This window comes from Schistocerca gregaria, chromosome 8 (genome assembly GCF_023897955.1).
Source record: "Schistocerca gregaria isolate iqSchGreg1 chromosome 8, iqSchGreg1.2, whole genome shotgun sequence".
Classification (NCBI taxonomy): Eukaryota; Metazoa; Arthropoda; class Insecta; order Orthoptera; family Acrididae; genus Schistocerca; species Schistocerca gregaria.
Genome location: NC_064927.1, coordinates 243,358,480 through 243,373,064, shown reverse-complemented (window position 1 = coordinate 243,373,064; position 14,585 = coordinate 243,358,480). Strand labels below are relative to the sequence as shown.

General features: G+C 39.0%; 1 protein-coding gene across 2 annotated transcripts in view; it reads right to left on the bottom strand.

Annotated features, from left to right (window-relative positions):
- Positions 1-14,585, bottom strand: part of LOC126284394 (netrin receptor UNC5C) — a 1,047,805-nt gene that overhangs the window by 3,332 nt on the left and 1,029,888 nt on the right. For both annotated transcript variants that reach the window (XM_049983291.1, XM_049983290.1), the window contains 3 exons: positions 14,076-14,222; positions 13,151-13,419; positions 5,735-5,836 (listed from right to left, as the gene is read on the bottom strand). In XM_049983291.1, coding sequence (XP_049839248.1) covers positions 5,735-5,836; positions 13,151-13,419; positions 14,076-14,222 — 518 coding nt within the window. The remainder of the gene's footprint in view (positions 1-5,734; positions 5,837-13,150; positions 13,420-14,075; positions 14,223-14,585) is intronic.

The window sequence follows — 14,585 nt, the reverse complement described above, 5'->3', positions numbered from 1 at the left end:
GGGACATGCAAAAAATGATAGAAAAACATTCCAAGGACTCCATGCAGCTTTTCACTGTTAAAGAAGTTGTTTTCTTGTTAGTATGGTGCTTGTTGCTTATGAAACAAATTTCAAGTAAAAGTAAATCTCAAATAATTTATGGTTTATACAACCAGTATTTGAGCAATATGTTGAAAGAACCTAATATCTTGCACTTCACTACAGTGTTTATGTAACTGATAGTATTTCTGCCCCTTCTTTATTAGCTGCAGTGGCAAAAGATTGAGTCTGTTTCTGTCTCTAGCAAACTGGTGACTAATATAACTGCCATGAAACAGATCAATATACAGGGTGATTCTATGATAGTTTTACATACTTTCTGGGACGATGGAGAATGGTAAATGTGTCAATTTGAGGTAGAGGACTGTGGTCCAGAAATTACTGAGATGAACGTGACAAGAAACAAATGTCCAGAAAACATGACCTATAAGAAGCATACCTTAAAGCTATGAGCACTTATTCATCTCTTCTAGGGAACAAGTGCTCATAGCTCATAAGGTAATGCATTTAAGAGCCCATATTTAGTACACATTTTTTCTTTTCTTGGTCCCTACTACATCCTCCCAAAATATAGAAAGCAAAGAGTTTTGCAGTAGAAGAGGTCAATTGTCAGAGGCATCAGAACAATTTTTGGATATAACTATTGTCTTGTCACTTCTGGAATATGGTTCCTTATCTCAAATTGATACAATTACCCTTTTCCATCATCCCTGAAGGTTTTGTAACACTATCCTGGAATCACCCTGCATATGCAGAGCCTCAGGCTGTTGGCCAGGTGTGCCACCAGTTGTAGTCTAGATCATCATTCACAGAGTAACAAGAGTTGCAAAAAGGAGGACAGAACTAAAGTAATGCTTTATATTTTCCATCTGCTCAGATTTTGTAGTAATGTAACAAATCTGATTTTTACACTGGTATTCCAATGTTCTATACTCTTTGAAAATATCAGCATATTGTAGCAATAGTTTTACCATTTGAGAAAATGGCTAATATTGTGCATATCAGATGAAAGGCTATTGTAGAATTTCTCATTATCGAAGATGAAACCAGTATTCACATTCATGATAGAATGAACAATGTTTTAGAGGATCCTACATTGGACAGCAAAATGGCAAAATTTCAGCATTTGTATCCGTGAGGAAGTTAGTGGGTGAAAGCCATTGGCACACTGAAAGCATAGCAGCTGATTTTGTGCTGCAGTTGCTGCACCATAGATTCAGTGAAGCTTATCACCAGGTATCAGCTGACCAAGTGTATCACTAGCTTTCAGTTTCTAAAGACAATCAGATTATCATTAATGATAAACTGGGGCAACTTAAAGATTTGCATTGTTGAGTGCTGGGAATGCTGATCAACCTGAAGAAAGAGCCGAGGGAAACCGTAAGTATATACTTTTCATGTCGCTTCAAAGCAGGAGAATAATCCTTTTCAGGCATACAATAGGGTACCCAAAAGAAACTAAATTATTTTCTTTTAACGGCAAATGAAATGACACAATTTCAGAGACTTTACTGGTCTCATACAGATATTATTTTATTTTTTAATGTGTTTGTTCAAAGTACCCTCCACATGCACTAATACACTTGTCTAAAGCTTTATTGCATTTTTCGAAACATTGGTTAAATTCATCTTATTGATACTTGACAGTGTCCCTGTCTTTTTTTTCCTTCACCTCAGAAACATCAGTAAAATGTTTTTTTTTTTATTCCAGGAAACAAAAAAAGGTATATGGGATATGGTTGGGTGAGTATGGAGAAGTGAGGAACAGGGGGCATATCATTTTTTGTCAAGAACTGTCATAGAGACAGGGCTGTGTGAGCAGGGGCATTATCATGACAGAAAAACCAGTCACTTGACTGCCACAAATCAGGCTGCTCCCACCACACACTATTGCTCAGGCTTTCCAAAATTTTCACGTAGAGAGCTTGGTTAACTGTCTGGCCCCCAGGAGGGGACGTAGGGAATATCAGCATTATTTTAATGTTTGATTTCACTTGACAAGCTTTGTTTGGAAGAGGAATCTTGAAATGTCTTCCACTGGCTTGATTTTTGCTTTTATTCAGGATTGTAATCACAGCATCAAGTTTCGTCACCTGTGATCATTTCTGAAAAAGTTTGGATCATTTTGGGGCTGTTCTTTCCAAGCACAGCATGGTTCAATGTGACCTTGTTTTTGCTCAACAGTCAGCAGTCTCATCATGAATTTGGTGGCCTACCATGCCGTTCCCAAATCTTTTGTAAAAATTTTGCACTGAACTCCATCTCACCCCCGACAGCTCCAAAATTTTTTCAATAGTCCACTGCCAATCTTTGTTGTTTGCATGAATGCTTTCAACATTTTCAGGTGTTTGGACCATCAAAGGATGACCAAAATGAGGTTTCTATTAATTGACATTTCATCAGTTTTGAAACTTAAGTTTTCTCCATAACATCATCCTTTTATGCTGTTTTTAACATTTCAGGAGTGTCTGTTCCACTTTTTATAAACAAAAGTAGAATTTCTCTGTCAAACGCTGTTCATGAAATCAGCCACTGCAAAAATGACAATTACTATAAACTCTGCTGAAACTAGTGCTGACCTTCCTCAGTGAAGGTTGTCAGCTTACTGACTCTGCAGTGTTCACCCTATGCACTCCCAGTGGCAAAATGCAGTACTAAAAAAGCTCTGCCCACCAAAAAATCAGTTCTGTTTCTTTTGGGTACCCCCTCATATGATGGTGGGTGGCATACGAGCTGTTTCCGCTGAATTTTAAACCAGAAAGGCAGTCGCTGGAATTACTGTGCATAATTTCATTAACCTAGAAATCTATAAGAAATATGACAGAAAGTATCTTTTAGGATCAGGAAGATTTGAACTCATTGGATTTTTGAAGGGGGTTAAACAATCTATACTATACAGTACATCAGCACCTTGAATGAACTTACAACACATCTTTGCCAAGTCTGAGGAATAGAGGCAGAGATTTTTATCATATTGGAATAAACAATGGCTGTGTGTAAAGTACATATCTTTGGATGGAGAAGAGGGAGTGGGTAGGGGAATGATGGTATAAAACTGAACTTTGCACATTTGTTAGTCCTTCTCTTCATAAAATTCCTCTATGTTTATACATTTTCCCCAGTAATGATCTCAAACGACTAACAGTACACTTCTTCCATAGTAAGTTTTACTTGTGGGGAGGGGAGAATTTCTGTGTTTCTAATATTTGCTCTTTCTTCATTTCGGGTTGATGATGGTGAAGCCAACATTTTTTCTGCTGCACATATCATGCACTGCTCCCTTTAAATGGGCATAACAAATTAGAGATCTACTGGGCTGGTATTTTCATCACATGCAGTAAATTGTGCAGATTGTTGTTCAATGATTCTAATGACAAATTCTCTGATAATTGTTTGGAGGCTAACAAAGAGAAAATGTACTAAAATACAAAGAGTGAAAGAAAATTAACCATCATGAGGAATATGTGTCATACAAATAAGTCATAAGATCCAAATTTCCTACATTCAGGCAACACAAAAGTTTTCAAATTTTGACAATCATTTGTTCCTCTATCAGAAATGATCTGACTCTTCTTGATGGGTTGTTAGGATGACCATAATGAAACTATCTTATCCACATTTTCACAGTCTCATACACAAAAATAATTTAATTGTAAATTTTCTTCACCAACTTCCCTTGAAAATGCAAGTAACAAACCACTGCATGTATGGTCTCATCACACTGGCCATCTTGCATCTTTCTGTGACAGCAATGACACAAAGTGACACACCTCAGAAATACTTACATGAAAGGTAAGTAACCATTCATTATGACTGTGATAATATGCCAAGTAAATTTACTTCACTTTCTTGAGAATACAGCCCTTTTCCCACGAGCATTCAGAACTTAAAGATTTCACACATATGGATATGACTGTACGATACCAAGCTTCAAAAGGTATATTATGAACTTCCATAAGCATTCACTTGCCCCTGAAATATTATTTACAGTGAGAGCCTTTCATACAATACAAAAGCACTACCCATACCATATGTGTCACCTAAAAGTGATTTGCTGACATTATGTTAAATGCTGCAAAACTGGCCCAGAATTTGAGCTCAGTTAGTCAAGCTCAAACTTTTACATTGAGCAAAAGATCAATTAATAGCAGTAGATTAAAATGTACATGGTAGCTTTCCATTTATTTAATTAATTGGCTTTGCTCTGGCTTCAATTCCATATTCTGTCTTGAGTGTGTGACATACAAATAGTTAAAAACATGAATAGAAATAAGAACCTTATTCCTGTTGTCAAGGAGCCTGTGTAGAGAAATCACAAAGGTATTAGCATACTTTTCATGACAGATATTGCCACCAGTATTTTGATAGAATGACAACTGTCTGTATAGGTCTCCAGTGTCAATATAACTTTATTGTAAATCATTAATTTTGTAAAATTTTCTGACTTGTTTATCTCACTCACACTCCTCAGTATGTATAATTTTCTTTTGCTCTTAGAATTTTAATACGTGTCTGACATCACTTTTTTTGTTATAGTTTGTTAAGTAATAGCTGCAGGTTTTCTAAGCAATATTTTTCCAGTATTCCCATTATTTTCTTTACTTGGAAGAGTTTTCATTCTGTTCTTTCATAGATTCCTTCATCATGCTATTATTATTTTTTTTCACTGAACTTAGTAGAGCTATGTCATATTGTTTTAGCATTTGACATAAGAAACTATGCACTCTGCACATTGTAACTCCGTGCTGTGCAAGAAACTATGCACTCCGCACATTGTACCTCCACACTGTACAGACTTTATATGGGAACCAAAGCAAAGCCCATCTACACATTTATGAGCAACTGGATTTTTTTTCATTGCTTTCAATTCCAATGATGAGATGTCTGTCAGGTAACATGCCATAGCTTAAGATATGTTTGTCGGATACAGTCTGTGCACTACAGGGCAGAAGAATGTTCTATAACAGGCAGAACATTATATTAAGCATCTCTAGTAAACAAGTAAATTTACTTCAGTGTTGCTCATCAATATCTATTACACATTTTTTGTCTACTCTGATACAAGCTAGTACCTCTTAAATGATTTCTTATTTCTACTGAGCGAGGTGGCACAGTGGTTACACGCTGGACTTGCATTTGGGAGGACGACGGTTCAATCCCGCGTCCGGCCATCCTGATTTAGGTTTTCCGTGATTTCCCTAAATCGCTCCAGGCAAATGCCTGGATGGTTCCTTTCAAAGGGCACAGCTGACTTCCTTCCCTGTCCTTCCCTAATCCGATGAGACCGAAGACCTCGCTGTCTGGTCTCCTTCCCCAAAACAACGCCCAATCTTATTTCTATTTTACACTGTATTTGTGTTCACAACCTCATACACTTATTTACATCTGTTACTTTAAAGCCAAAAAGTTTTTACACTTCTTTATATTGATTAGTGAGTATATAATTCCCTTAACTTGTATTTTTATATTTTTTAAATTAAGTCACTGAGGGATTATTATTAAAAACAGTAGTTTCACTCTTTGTACTATGTAACTCTTTGCATTGCAACTTTCAATATTATATTGATGCATAGGATGAGTTCTAATTTTCTGCTTTACATTTAGATGTTTATTCATAACTGATTATCTTTTGCATTAAGAATACTACCATGATTATGATTAATTCTTATACAAAGAAATGAAAAGGGCAAACTACCTGTCAACACCCAGTTGTCGAGCAAGCATACGCCAGTCATTTCCCCTTGCATTTGGAGGATCTAAGCTCTTAGCCAGCTGCTTGCAGACTGCGCGTGGCACCCTGAAAAATGAAATGTGATTTGTTATGATTAGACTAGCAAGGTGGATATTAGAGGACAACAGTAGAATATATACAACAAAAATAAATCTTGTATTTTATCTGTAATATGCATTAACTAAAGTCTGTCACACACCATACCTAGTACTAAGTGTATGCGATCATTCCATTCCATATCCAAACACATTGTTACAGTGAGGTATTTGTAGAAGTTATTCCAATTGTACTCACTGATAATGTTGTCATAGGATACCACAACATTATTTGAAATTCTGAGAGTAACAGGGATAAAATAGAGGGAGCAAAATGTTATCCACAATTTGTCTGGAAACCAGACCACAGTTGTAGGACTCGAAGGGAAGCAGTTATTGAGGAGGGAGTGAGGCAAGGGTGTAACTTAAACCCAATGTCATTCAATCTTTCCACTGAGCAAGCTGTGTAGGAAACCAAGGAGAAATTTAGAAATGGAAATAAAAACTTTGAGATTTATTGATGACATTATAATTCTGTCAGAAATGGCAAGGGACATGAAAGAGAAATGGAACTCATAGTAAATATCATTGGAGAAAAGGCAACAGCTAACTATACTCTTTGAATGAATTATTTATTGCATCATAATTAGTTCTGGACCTTGACATATCATCAGAAGATAATGAGGATTTCTAATTCAAATTTCACATCAGTGTCTTGAGAAAAGGTTTTACTTTATACACTCCTGGAAATTGAAATAAGAACACCGTGAATTCATTGTCCCAGGAAGGGGAAACTTTATTGACACATTCCTGGGGTCAGATATATCACATGATCACACTGACAGAACCACAGGCACATAGACACAGGCAACAGAGCATGCACAATGTCGGCACTAGTACAGTGTATATCCACCTTTTGCAGCAATACAGGCTGCTATTCTCCCATGGAGACGATCGTAGAGATGCTGGATGTAGTCCTGTGGAACGGCTTGAAATGCCATTTCTACCTGGCGCCTCAGTTGGACCAGCGTTCGTGCTGGACGTGCAGACCTCGTGAGACGACGCTTCATCCAGTCCCAAACATGCTCAATGGGGGACAGATCCGGAGATCTTGCTGGCCAGGGTAGTTGACTTACACCTTCTAGAGCACATTGGGTGGCACGGGATACATGCGGACGTGCATTGTCCTGTTGGAACAGCAAGTTCCCTTGCCGGTCTAGGAATGGTAGAACGATGGGTTCGATGACGGTTTGGATGTACCGTGCACTATTCAGTGTCCCCTCGATGATCACCAGAGGTGTACGGCCAGTGTAGAAGATCGCTCCCCACACCATGATGCCGAGTGTTGGCCCTGTGTGCCTCGGTCGTATGCAGTCCTGATTGTGGCGCTCACCTGCACGGCGCCAAACACGCATACGACCATCACTGGCACCAAGGCAGAAGCGACTCTCATCGCTGAAGACGACACGTCTCCATTCGTCCCTCCATTCACGCCTGTCGCGACACCACTGGAGGCAGGCTGCACGATGTTGGGGCGTGAGCGGAAGACGGCCTAACGGTGTGCGGGACCGTAGCCCAGCTTCATGGAGACGGTTGCGAATGGTCCTCGCCGATACCCCAGGAGCAACAGTGTCCCTAATTTGCTGGGAAGTGGCGGTGCGGTCCCCTACGGCACTGCGTAGGATCCTACGGTCTTGGCGTGCATCCGTGCGTCGCTGCAGTCCGGTCCCAGGTCGACGGGCACGTGCACCTTCCGCCGACCACTGGCGACAACATCGATGTACTGTGGAGACCTCACGCCCCACGTGTTGAGCAATTCGGCAGTACGTCCACCCGGCCTCCCGCATGCCCACTATACGCCCTCGCTCAAAGTCCGTCAACTGCACATACGGTTCACGTCCACGCTGTCGCGGCATGCTACCAGTGTTAAAGACTGCGATAGAGCTCCGTATGCCATGGCAAACTAGATGACACTGACGGCGGTGGTGCACAAATGCTGCGCAGCTAGCGCCATTCTATGGCCAACACCGCGGTTCCTGGTGTGTCCGCTGTGCCGTGCATGTGATCATTGCTTGTACAGCCCTCTCGCAGTGTCTGGAGCAAGTATGGTGGGTCTGACACACCGGTGTCAATGTGTTCTTTTTTCCATTTCCAGTAGTGTACATTACTGTATGGAGATCTGTATCACTGATATAAGACAAGGAGAACTTGAGCTAGACTAAAGGCAAGATCAGTGTATGATGTTGTACTTAAAAGATAAAATCAGATAACATGTATATTTGTGCAGGACAAGTTCAGTGATTCAGATTTGAAATTTGTGGGTAGTGTGATGTAGTGATGATACAACCTATAAGTACCATTTCTAATAAAACTAAGAATTTGCTAATTTTTTGTATGTTTGACCTCAAAAGGTAGTTACACTAAACATGATGTATCATATTGTAAGGTGAAATGCTTCAGAAACGTGGAAACAATAAACTGGAACGCAGAAGTTGGGAATCTCCAGATATTCCAAAACAAAATAAAACAGTATTTTATAACACTTAGCAGAACATTTGGATTGTGAGATGAAAATTCTGGTTAACACCCATGTTAGTAGTATAATGGTTTCTGACGTTGCCAGAACATAGACCTATGTAGCAGTGTAGTCCGCTATCGATGAAATTAAATGACTTATTAGTATGAAGTAATAGATAAAAACAGCATCTGAATAATTCAAGGGGAAGAGTAGTAACTCTTTTTTTAAGTATCCACTGTTCCCATAATATAAAGTACCAACCAAAATTTTCAGTGTAAGTAGATTAGCACTAGTCATCATTTTCAGTGGTTTATTCTGACAGTTAATGTATAACTTGAGTGATTTCACATCCATAAATGCCCTCCTTCATGATGTACTCATAATTAATGGAATATGGTATATGACTGAATGAATTAATGAATCTTCCACAATTTTTAACCTTGCAGAACATCTACATCACACTCGGCAATCTACCCAATTGGGTGTGGCAGAGGAAACTTCTGGTACCACTAACTGATCCACCCACCCTGTTACATCTACAAATGACAAGTGGGAAGAATGATTGTCAGTAAACCTCTGTATTAACTCTAATTTCTCAAATTTTCTTGTCGTGGTCATTTTGGGAAATGCATTTGGGAGGAAGTAATATGTAGTCTGACTTCCTGGAAAGTCCAGAATGAGATTTTCACTCTGCAGTGGAGTGTTTGCTGATATGAAACTTCCTGACAGATTAAAACTGTGTGCCTGACTGAGACTCGAACTTGGGACCTTTGCCTTTCATGGGCAAGTGCTCTACCATCTGAGCTACCAAAGCACGACTCACACCCAGTCCTCACAGCTTTACTTCTGCCAGTATCTCGTCTCTTACCTTCCAAACTTTACAGAAGCTCTCCTGTGAACCTTGTAGAACTAGCACTCCTGAAAGAAAGGATATTGCGGAAACATGGCTTAGCCACAGCCTGGGGGATGTTTCCAGAAGTTTGCAGGAGAGCTTCTGTAAAGTTTGGAAGGTAGGAGATGAGATACTGGCAGAAGTAAAGCTGTGAGGACCGGCCGTGAGTCGTGCTTCGGTAGCTCAGATGGTAGAGCCTCTTGCCCACGAAAGGCAAAGGTCCCGAGTTCGAGTCTTGGTTGGGCACACAGGTTTAATCTGCCAGCAAGTTTCATATCAGCGCACACTCCGCTGCAGAGTGAAAATCTCATTCTGGAAACATCCCCCAGGCTGTGGTTAACCCTTCCTGGAAAGTGTTCTCTCAAAATTTCAATAGTAAATCTCTACATGATACACAATGCCTCTTTTCTAATGTCTGCCACTGGATTCCACTGAGAATCTCTGTAACTCTCTTGTTCTGAATAAACAAACATGTGACATTTGTTGGATCTTGTCTCTCTCTCTCTATCTATCTTTCGTAGGATTCCTATATGGTATAGATCATATACTGATGAACAATACTCAAGAATCGGTGGGAAAAGTGTCATATAAGCTACTTAGGCCTACTTCATGGATGAGTTATATTTCCTCAAGATTCTTCCTCTGAAGAGTCTGGCATCTACTTTTCCCACTTTTGTTTTATGTAGCTCTGGACAGTTACTCTTCAATATATTACAGTAAATACTGTTTCCAGCAGTTTGTTATCAATAATGCAGTTGTATAGTAGTGGATTTCTTTTACTATGTGTGTGCGTTATGTTACATTAAACAATGGAAAATCCAGGATGGAATGTAACAGTATTATGAAACGGGGAGATGCTGAGTGGCTGGAACCAGAGATTGTTGTCATCTGTGTGTGTGTGTGTGTGTGTGTGTGTGTGTGTGTGTGTGTCTGTCTTGTCTGTTTTTGACAAAGGCCTTGTTGGCCAAAAGCTAAGTTCTTGACAATCTTTTTGTTGTGCCTTCTGTGACTTATATGTTATTCATGTTCAGGGTGAACTGCCAGAGCCTGTACTGTTCATTAATCCTCTGCAAGTCATTCTGCAAATCAGTACTATCTTATACACAATTGCATTATCTGAAAACAGTCTTAAATAGCTTCTGACACTTTCCACTAGATCATTTATAAACTGTGTAAACAGTAACAGTCCCATCACACTTCCTTGGGGTATTCTGAAAATTACCTTTTACATCTGCCAGTCTTGTTCTGCTAAGGGTGATATGTTAAGTTATGTCTGCAAGGAAGTCTTGAATGCAGTTGCAAATCTGGTCTGATACTAGACAAGCTCATAGCATTTTTCAATAACTGACAGTTGGGTTGGTGTCAAATGCCTTCCTGAAGCCAAGGAACATGGTATCAAACTCAGGGCTTTTGTATACAGCTTTATGGATCTCATCGAGGAACAAAGTCAGCTGAATGAAATTTTCACTCTGGCACATTGTGTGCAATGATACGAAACTTCCTGGCATTTTAAAATTATACAGAAATGAGACTTGAACTCCCAACCTTTGCCTTTCATGGGCAAAGCTATCTTAGCTACGCAAGCACGACTTATGACCCATCTGCACAGCTTTACTCCTGCCAGTACCTCATCTCCTACCTCTCAAACTTTGCAAAAGCTCTCCTGCGAAACCTTCAAGACTAGCAGTGCTGGAAGAAAGGATATTGCAGAGACATGGCTTAACTACAGCCTGGAGGATGTTTCCAGAATGAAATATCTGCAGCCAAATGTGCACTGACTTGAAACTTCCTGGCAGATTAAAACTGTGTTGCAAACTGAGGCTCAAACTTGAGACCTTTGCTTTTTTTACAGGATGTCTCTCCAAAAAGTCATCAGACATTTTCTGTGGAATTCCAGCGGATATTTGCAATTTAATTTTTGAGTTGTATAGCTAGAGTCAGTGCAAACAAGTAGTGCTCATCTCATTTTTCACGTGTCAACCAGTGTTGACGGAAAATGTTAGTCTATTCTCATTACAAATAAAATGTTTTGAGAGCGGAATTTTATGTGTCCATTGAAGAGTGGTCCAAGATTAGTTTAGTGGAATATTTGTTTTATTAATATGTGTTAATAGTGACCATAAAACTCCAAGAATAACCAGTAGTCCAGCAGTGACAGCAGTGCCCTGCTACAGCCAAGCATGGAGTGCTGCTGAGTTACTGCTGCATTGCTGTTTATCCTTCATGTTTTATTACCCCCTGTTAGTACATATTGATAAAATGAATGTTGTATTAGACTAATTTTGTAGTACTCAATCGAATGGGCATGTAAAATTATGCCTTAAAAATAATTTTCAAACCAACACTTTCTGTTGATACTGAGCATCACGGTGAAAGACATGATGAGCAGTAATTGTCTGGGCTGACTCCAGCTGCACAATCCAGAAATGAAATTGTGAATATCTGCTGAAACACCAGCTAAAATGCAAGTGACGACTCTTAGGATAGACACTCAATAGAGGAGGTTTTTGTTGTCCAAAAAGTATAATAATTCTTGAACATAAAAGATGTTCCATAATTCTACAATTGACTGACGTCAATGATATATGGACTATAATTATGAACATATGCCCTATGGCTCTTCTTAAAAATGGGAATGGTCTGCACTTTTTTCCTGTCACTAGGTATAAATGATGTATCAGAAAGAATAATCCAATTTAGGAAATCATAACTATTACATTATTTGAGATATATGCATGAACAACAGATTTTTGGAAAGAGAAAACTCTTGAGTTTTACATGGTTCCTGCTAGATAACATCAGTAAAAATGGTGTCCTGACAATAAAAACTCTTTTTGTTCTACATTTTGCACAGTGTGTGTCAGTCATAACTGCTGAGTGTGATGTTTGTACTAGGTATCAGTGGATTCTCTTACAGTACAGAGCATTAGATGATGGCATGAACAATTCAGAGAAACAGATTGTTTGAGTAAAGACAAATTGCAAGGCCGTCCCTGAGTATCTGACACAGACGTCAAATGCATCCACCATAGTTTCACAAGGAGTTCGCAGAAATCCATTTGCTGTCCTTCATTTACCAGCAGGATAGGGCACTGCCACAATGGCATCTGGAAGTGTGAGAAATTTTGAATAAAAAGATTACTGGACAATGGATTGGTTGCACTCGACCAAATTATTCAGCCTTACATTACTGGCCTCCAAGGTCATCAGACTTGACTGTATGTGATTATTTCTTGTGGAGATTTATAAAAGAATCAATGTGTGTCTGTTACTAACAACAATGAATGAACTGCGACATCACATAACAGCAACTGTGGAAGCTGTAACTCAAGACATGCACACTGAAATGTGGGAACAATCTGAATACCACATTGACATGTGGTATGAAAAAACAAACTCATTTTTTATTTTTAGGATTTTTACTCAGATTGGTTGACAAAATTTTACTTTAAAAGTCATTGAACGCTTCTCTCACTGTTCTTCTTACACTCATTTTTCTTTGCTCAGCTGGTGCCAAGCAATAACATAACAACTTTTTGTGTGAAGAAGACTATGGCATGAAAAACAGTTTCAATTTGATGTCTTTCAAAATACTCCACATAGTATCTGTCTTTATTTTTGGTGCCACTGATTAGTTACACACAGCAAACATGTTCGTCAATACAGTTTAGGACTTTGTGGCACAATTATTAAGCTAACTGGTTATTTTTAGTTTTGTTTTATTCTAAAGTACTCAAAATAGTGAGGTATTAGGAATACCTTGATTAACATATCATTGAGTTTTTTCAGTGGCATATAGTGAAATCTGGTGGGTAAGAAACCATCAAAACTGGCAGACAGTTTGCACCTGTAATTACCACATAATATTGCTAGTACTCACAGTGCAATCTCAGTGCATTGTAAAAGGATATAATGGATACAATTAATATGTGTACCTGAAGGGCGAATGTGAAGCACTAGCTGGGGATGACCTCAGAGAGCTGCAACCACTGCTTGTAGTGACAGTCAGAGTGGTGAGGCCAGGGGTTAGGGGCACTGCACCAAGGTCAGGCTGCACCCTTAGGACAACTTTGCTGTTGTTACCCTGCTGGCATGCTGCTACTGAGAGTGACAATGGCTGTTGTGGCACTGTTGAGCGTTCCAGTGAGAATGAGCAGTGCAAGTGGCCATGACTTGGGTTCCACACATGCTGGAACGGTATCTCCTGAAACAGAGATATGAATAACACATCATATATAATTATTTTTCTAAAAATCTTAAATCTACCTATGACTGTTCTCTTTGCAGAACATGTGACAAAAGTGCACCAGATGAATAAATCTCACTTTATGGCAAGAGAAAACAGGCAACCTCTCACTGTTTAGAGAAAGCGTGAAGCATAAAAAGAAGCTATTGAGCACTAACTCAGATTTTGGGAAATAATAGTATAATTTTAAATTAACTATGTTCTAAAACTATCAAAGAAGAATGTGACACTGCAAACAGGTTTAAAATGGACAAAGAAGTTTTTACAATGCAGGATTAAAATTATTTTACAAATTTTTTCTGGTAATGTCCATATTAATGCTTTATGAAGGAAACGATTTAAAGTCCTGTCAATGATAAGGTCATTAGAGATGAAACATAAGCTCAAATTAAGGAAGAACAAGGAAGGAAATTAGCAATGTCCTTTTAAAGGGCACTATCTCCGCATATTCCAGGGGTAGTTTAATTAAAACACGGAAAATATGAATTTGGGTAGCAAGACAGAAACCTGAACTGTCGACGTGCTTTATAATGTGCTATCAGAAAGCACTTCAGATCCTCACAAAATATATGCATAGCGTACATAAAATAGAAATCTAGGGTACTATATCTCACCTGATGTCCAGCTTGTGGTTTGCTGTGCCAGCCAGGTCCAACATCTTCAAGGCTCAGTATGAGGGGTCCACCACCATCCTCGAAGTGCAAGGTCCTAGGAAGGTCCAGCAACTGTGCACCCAATGTTGCCTCTTCACGTTCCACGCTCTAAAGTGAAATTGTGTATTGTAAGCCTTCAGATATACTGTGACATGCTAATTACATTTAAAGGAATATGCATTGTATGACATAATATCTGCCATAGGATTAATTATATCAAATACAGTGTACTCACAATTAATTATTAATCTGGGTATCCAGTTTGCTGATTATTTTTCTCTAGCAAATGGCAATAAGCAACTCACCCCATGGCAATGACTGCCAATTCTATTGTTTAGGAGGCTGTGTGACAACAAAGTGCCATTTCATTGTTATCAGCCAGTCTGTTCAGTATAACTGAAAACAAACTCAGTTTTCTGTTGTTATTGGCATGTGAGTATCAACAAAGCAAGTTAGAAGAAATTTGATAAA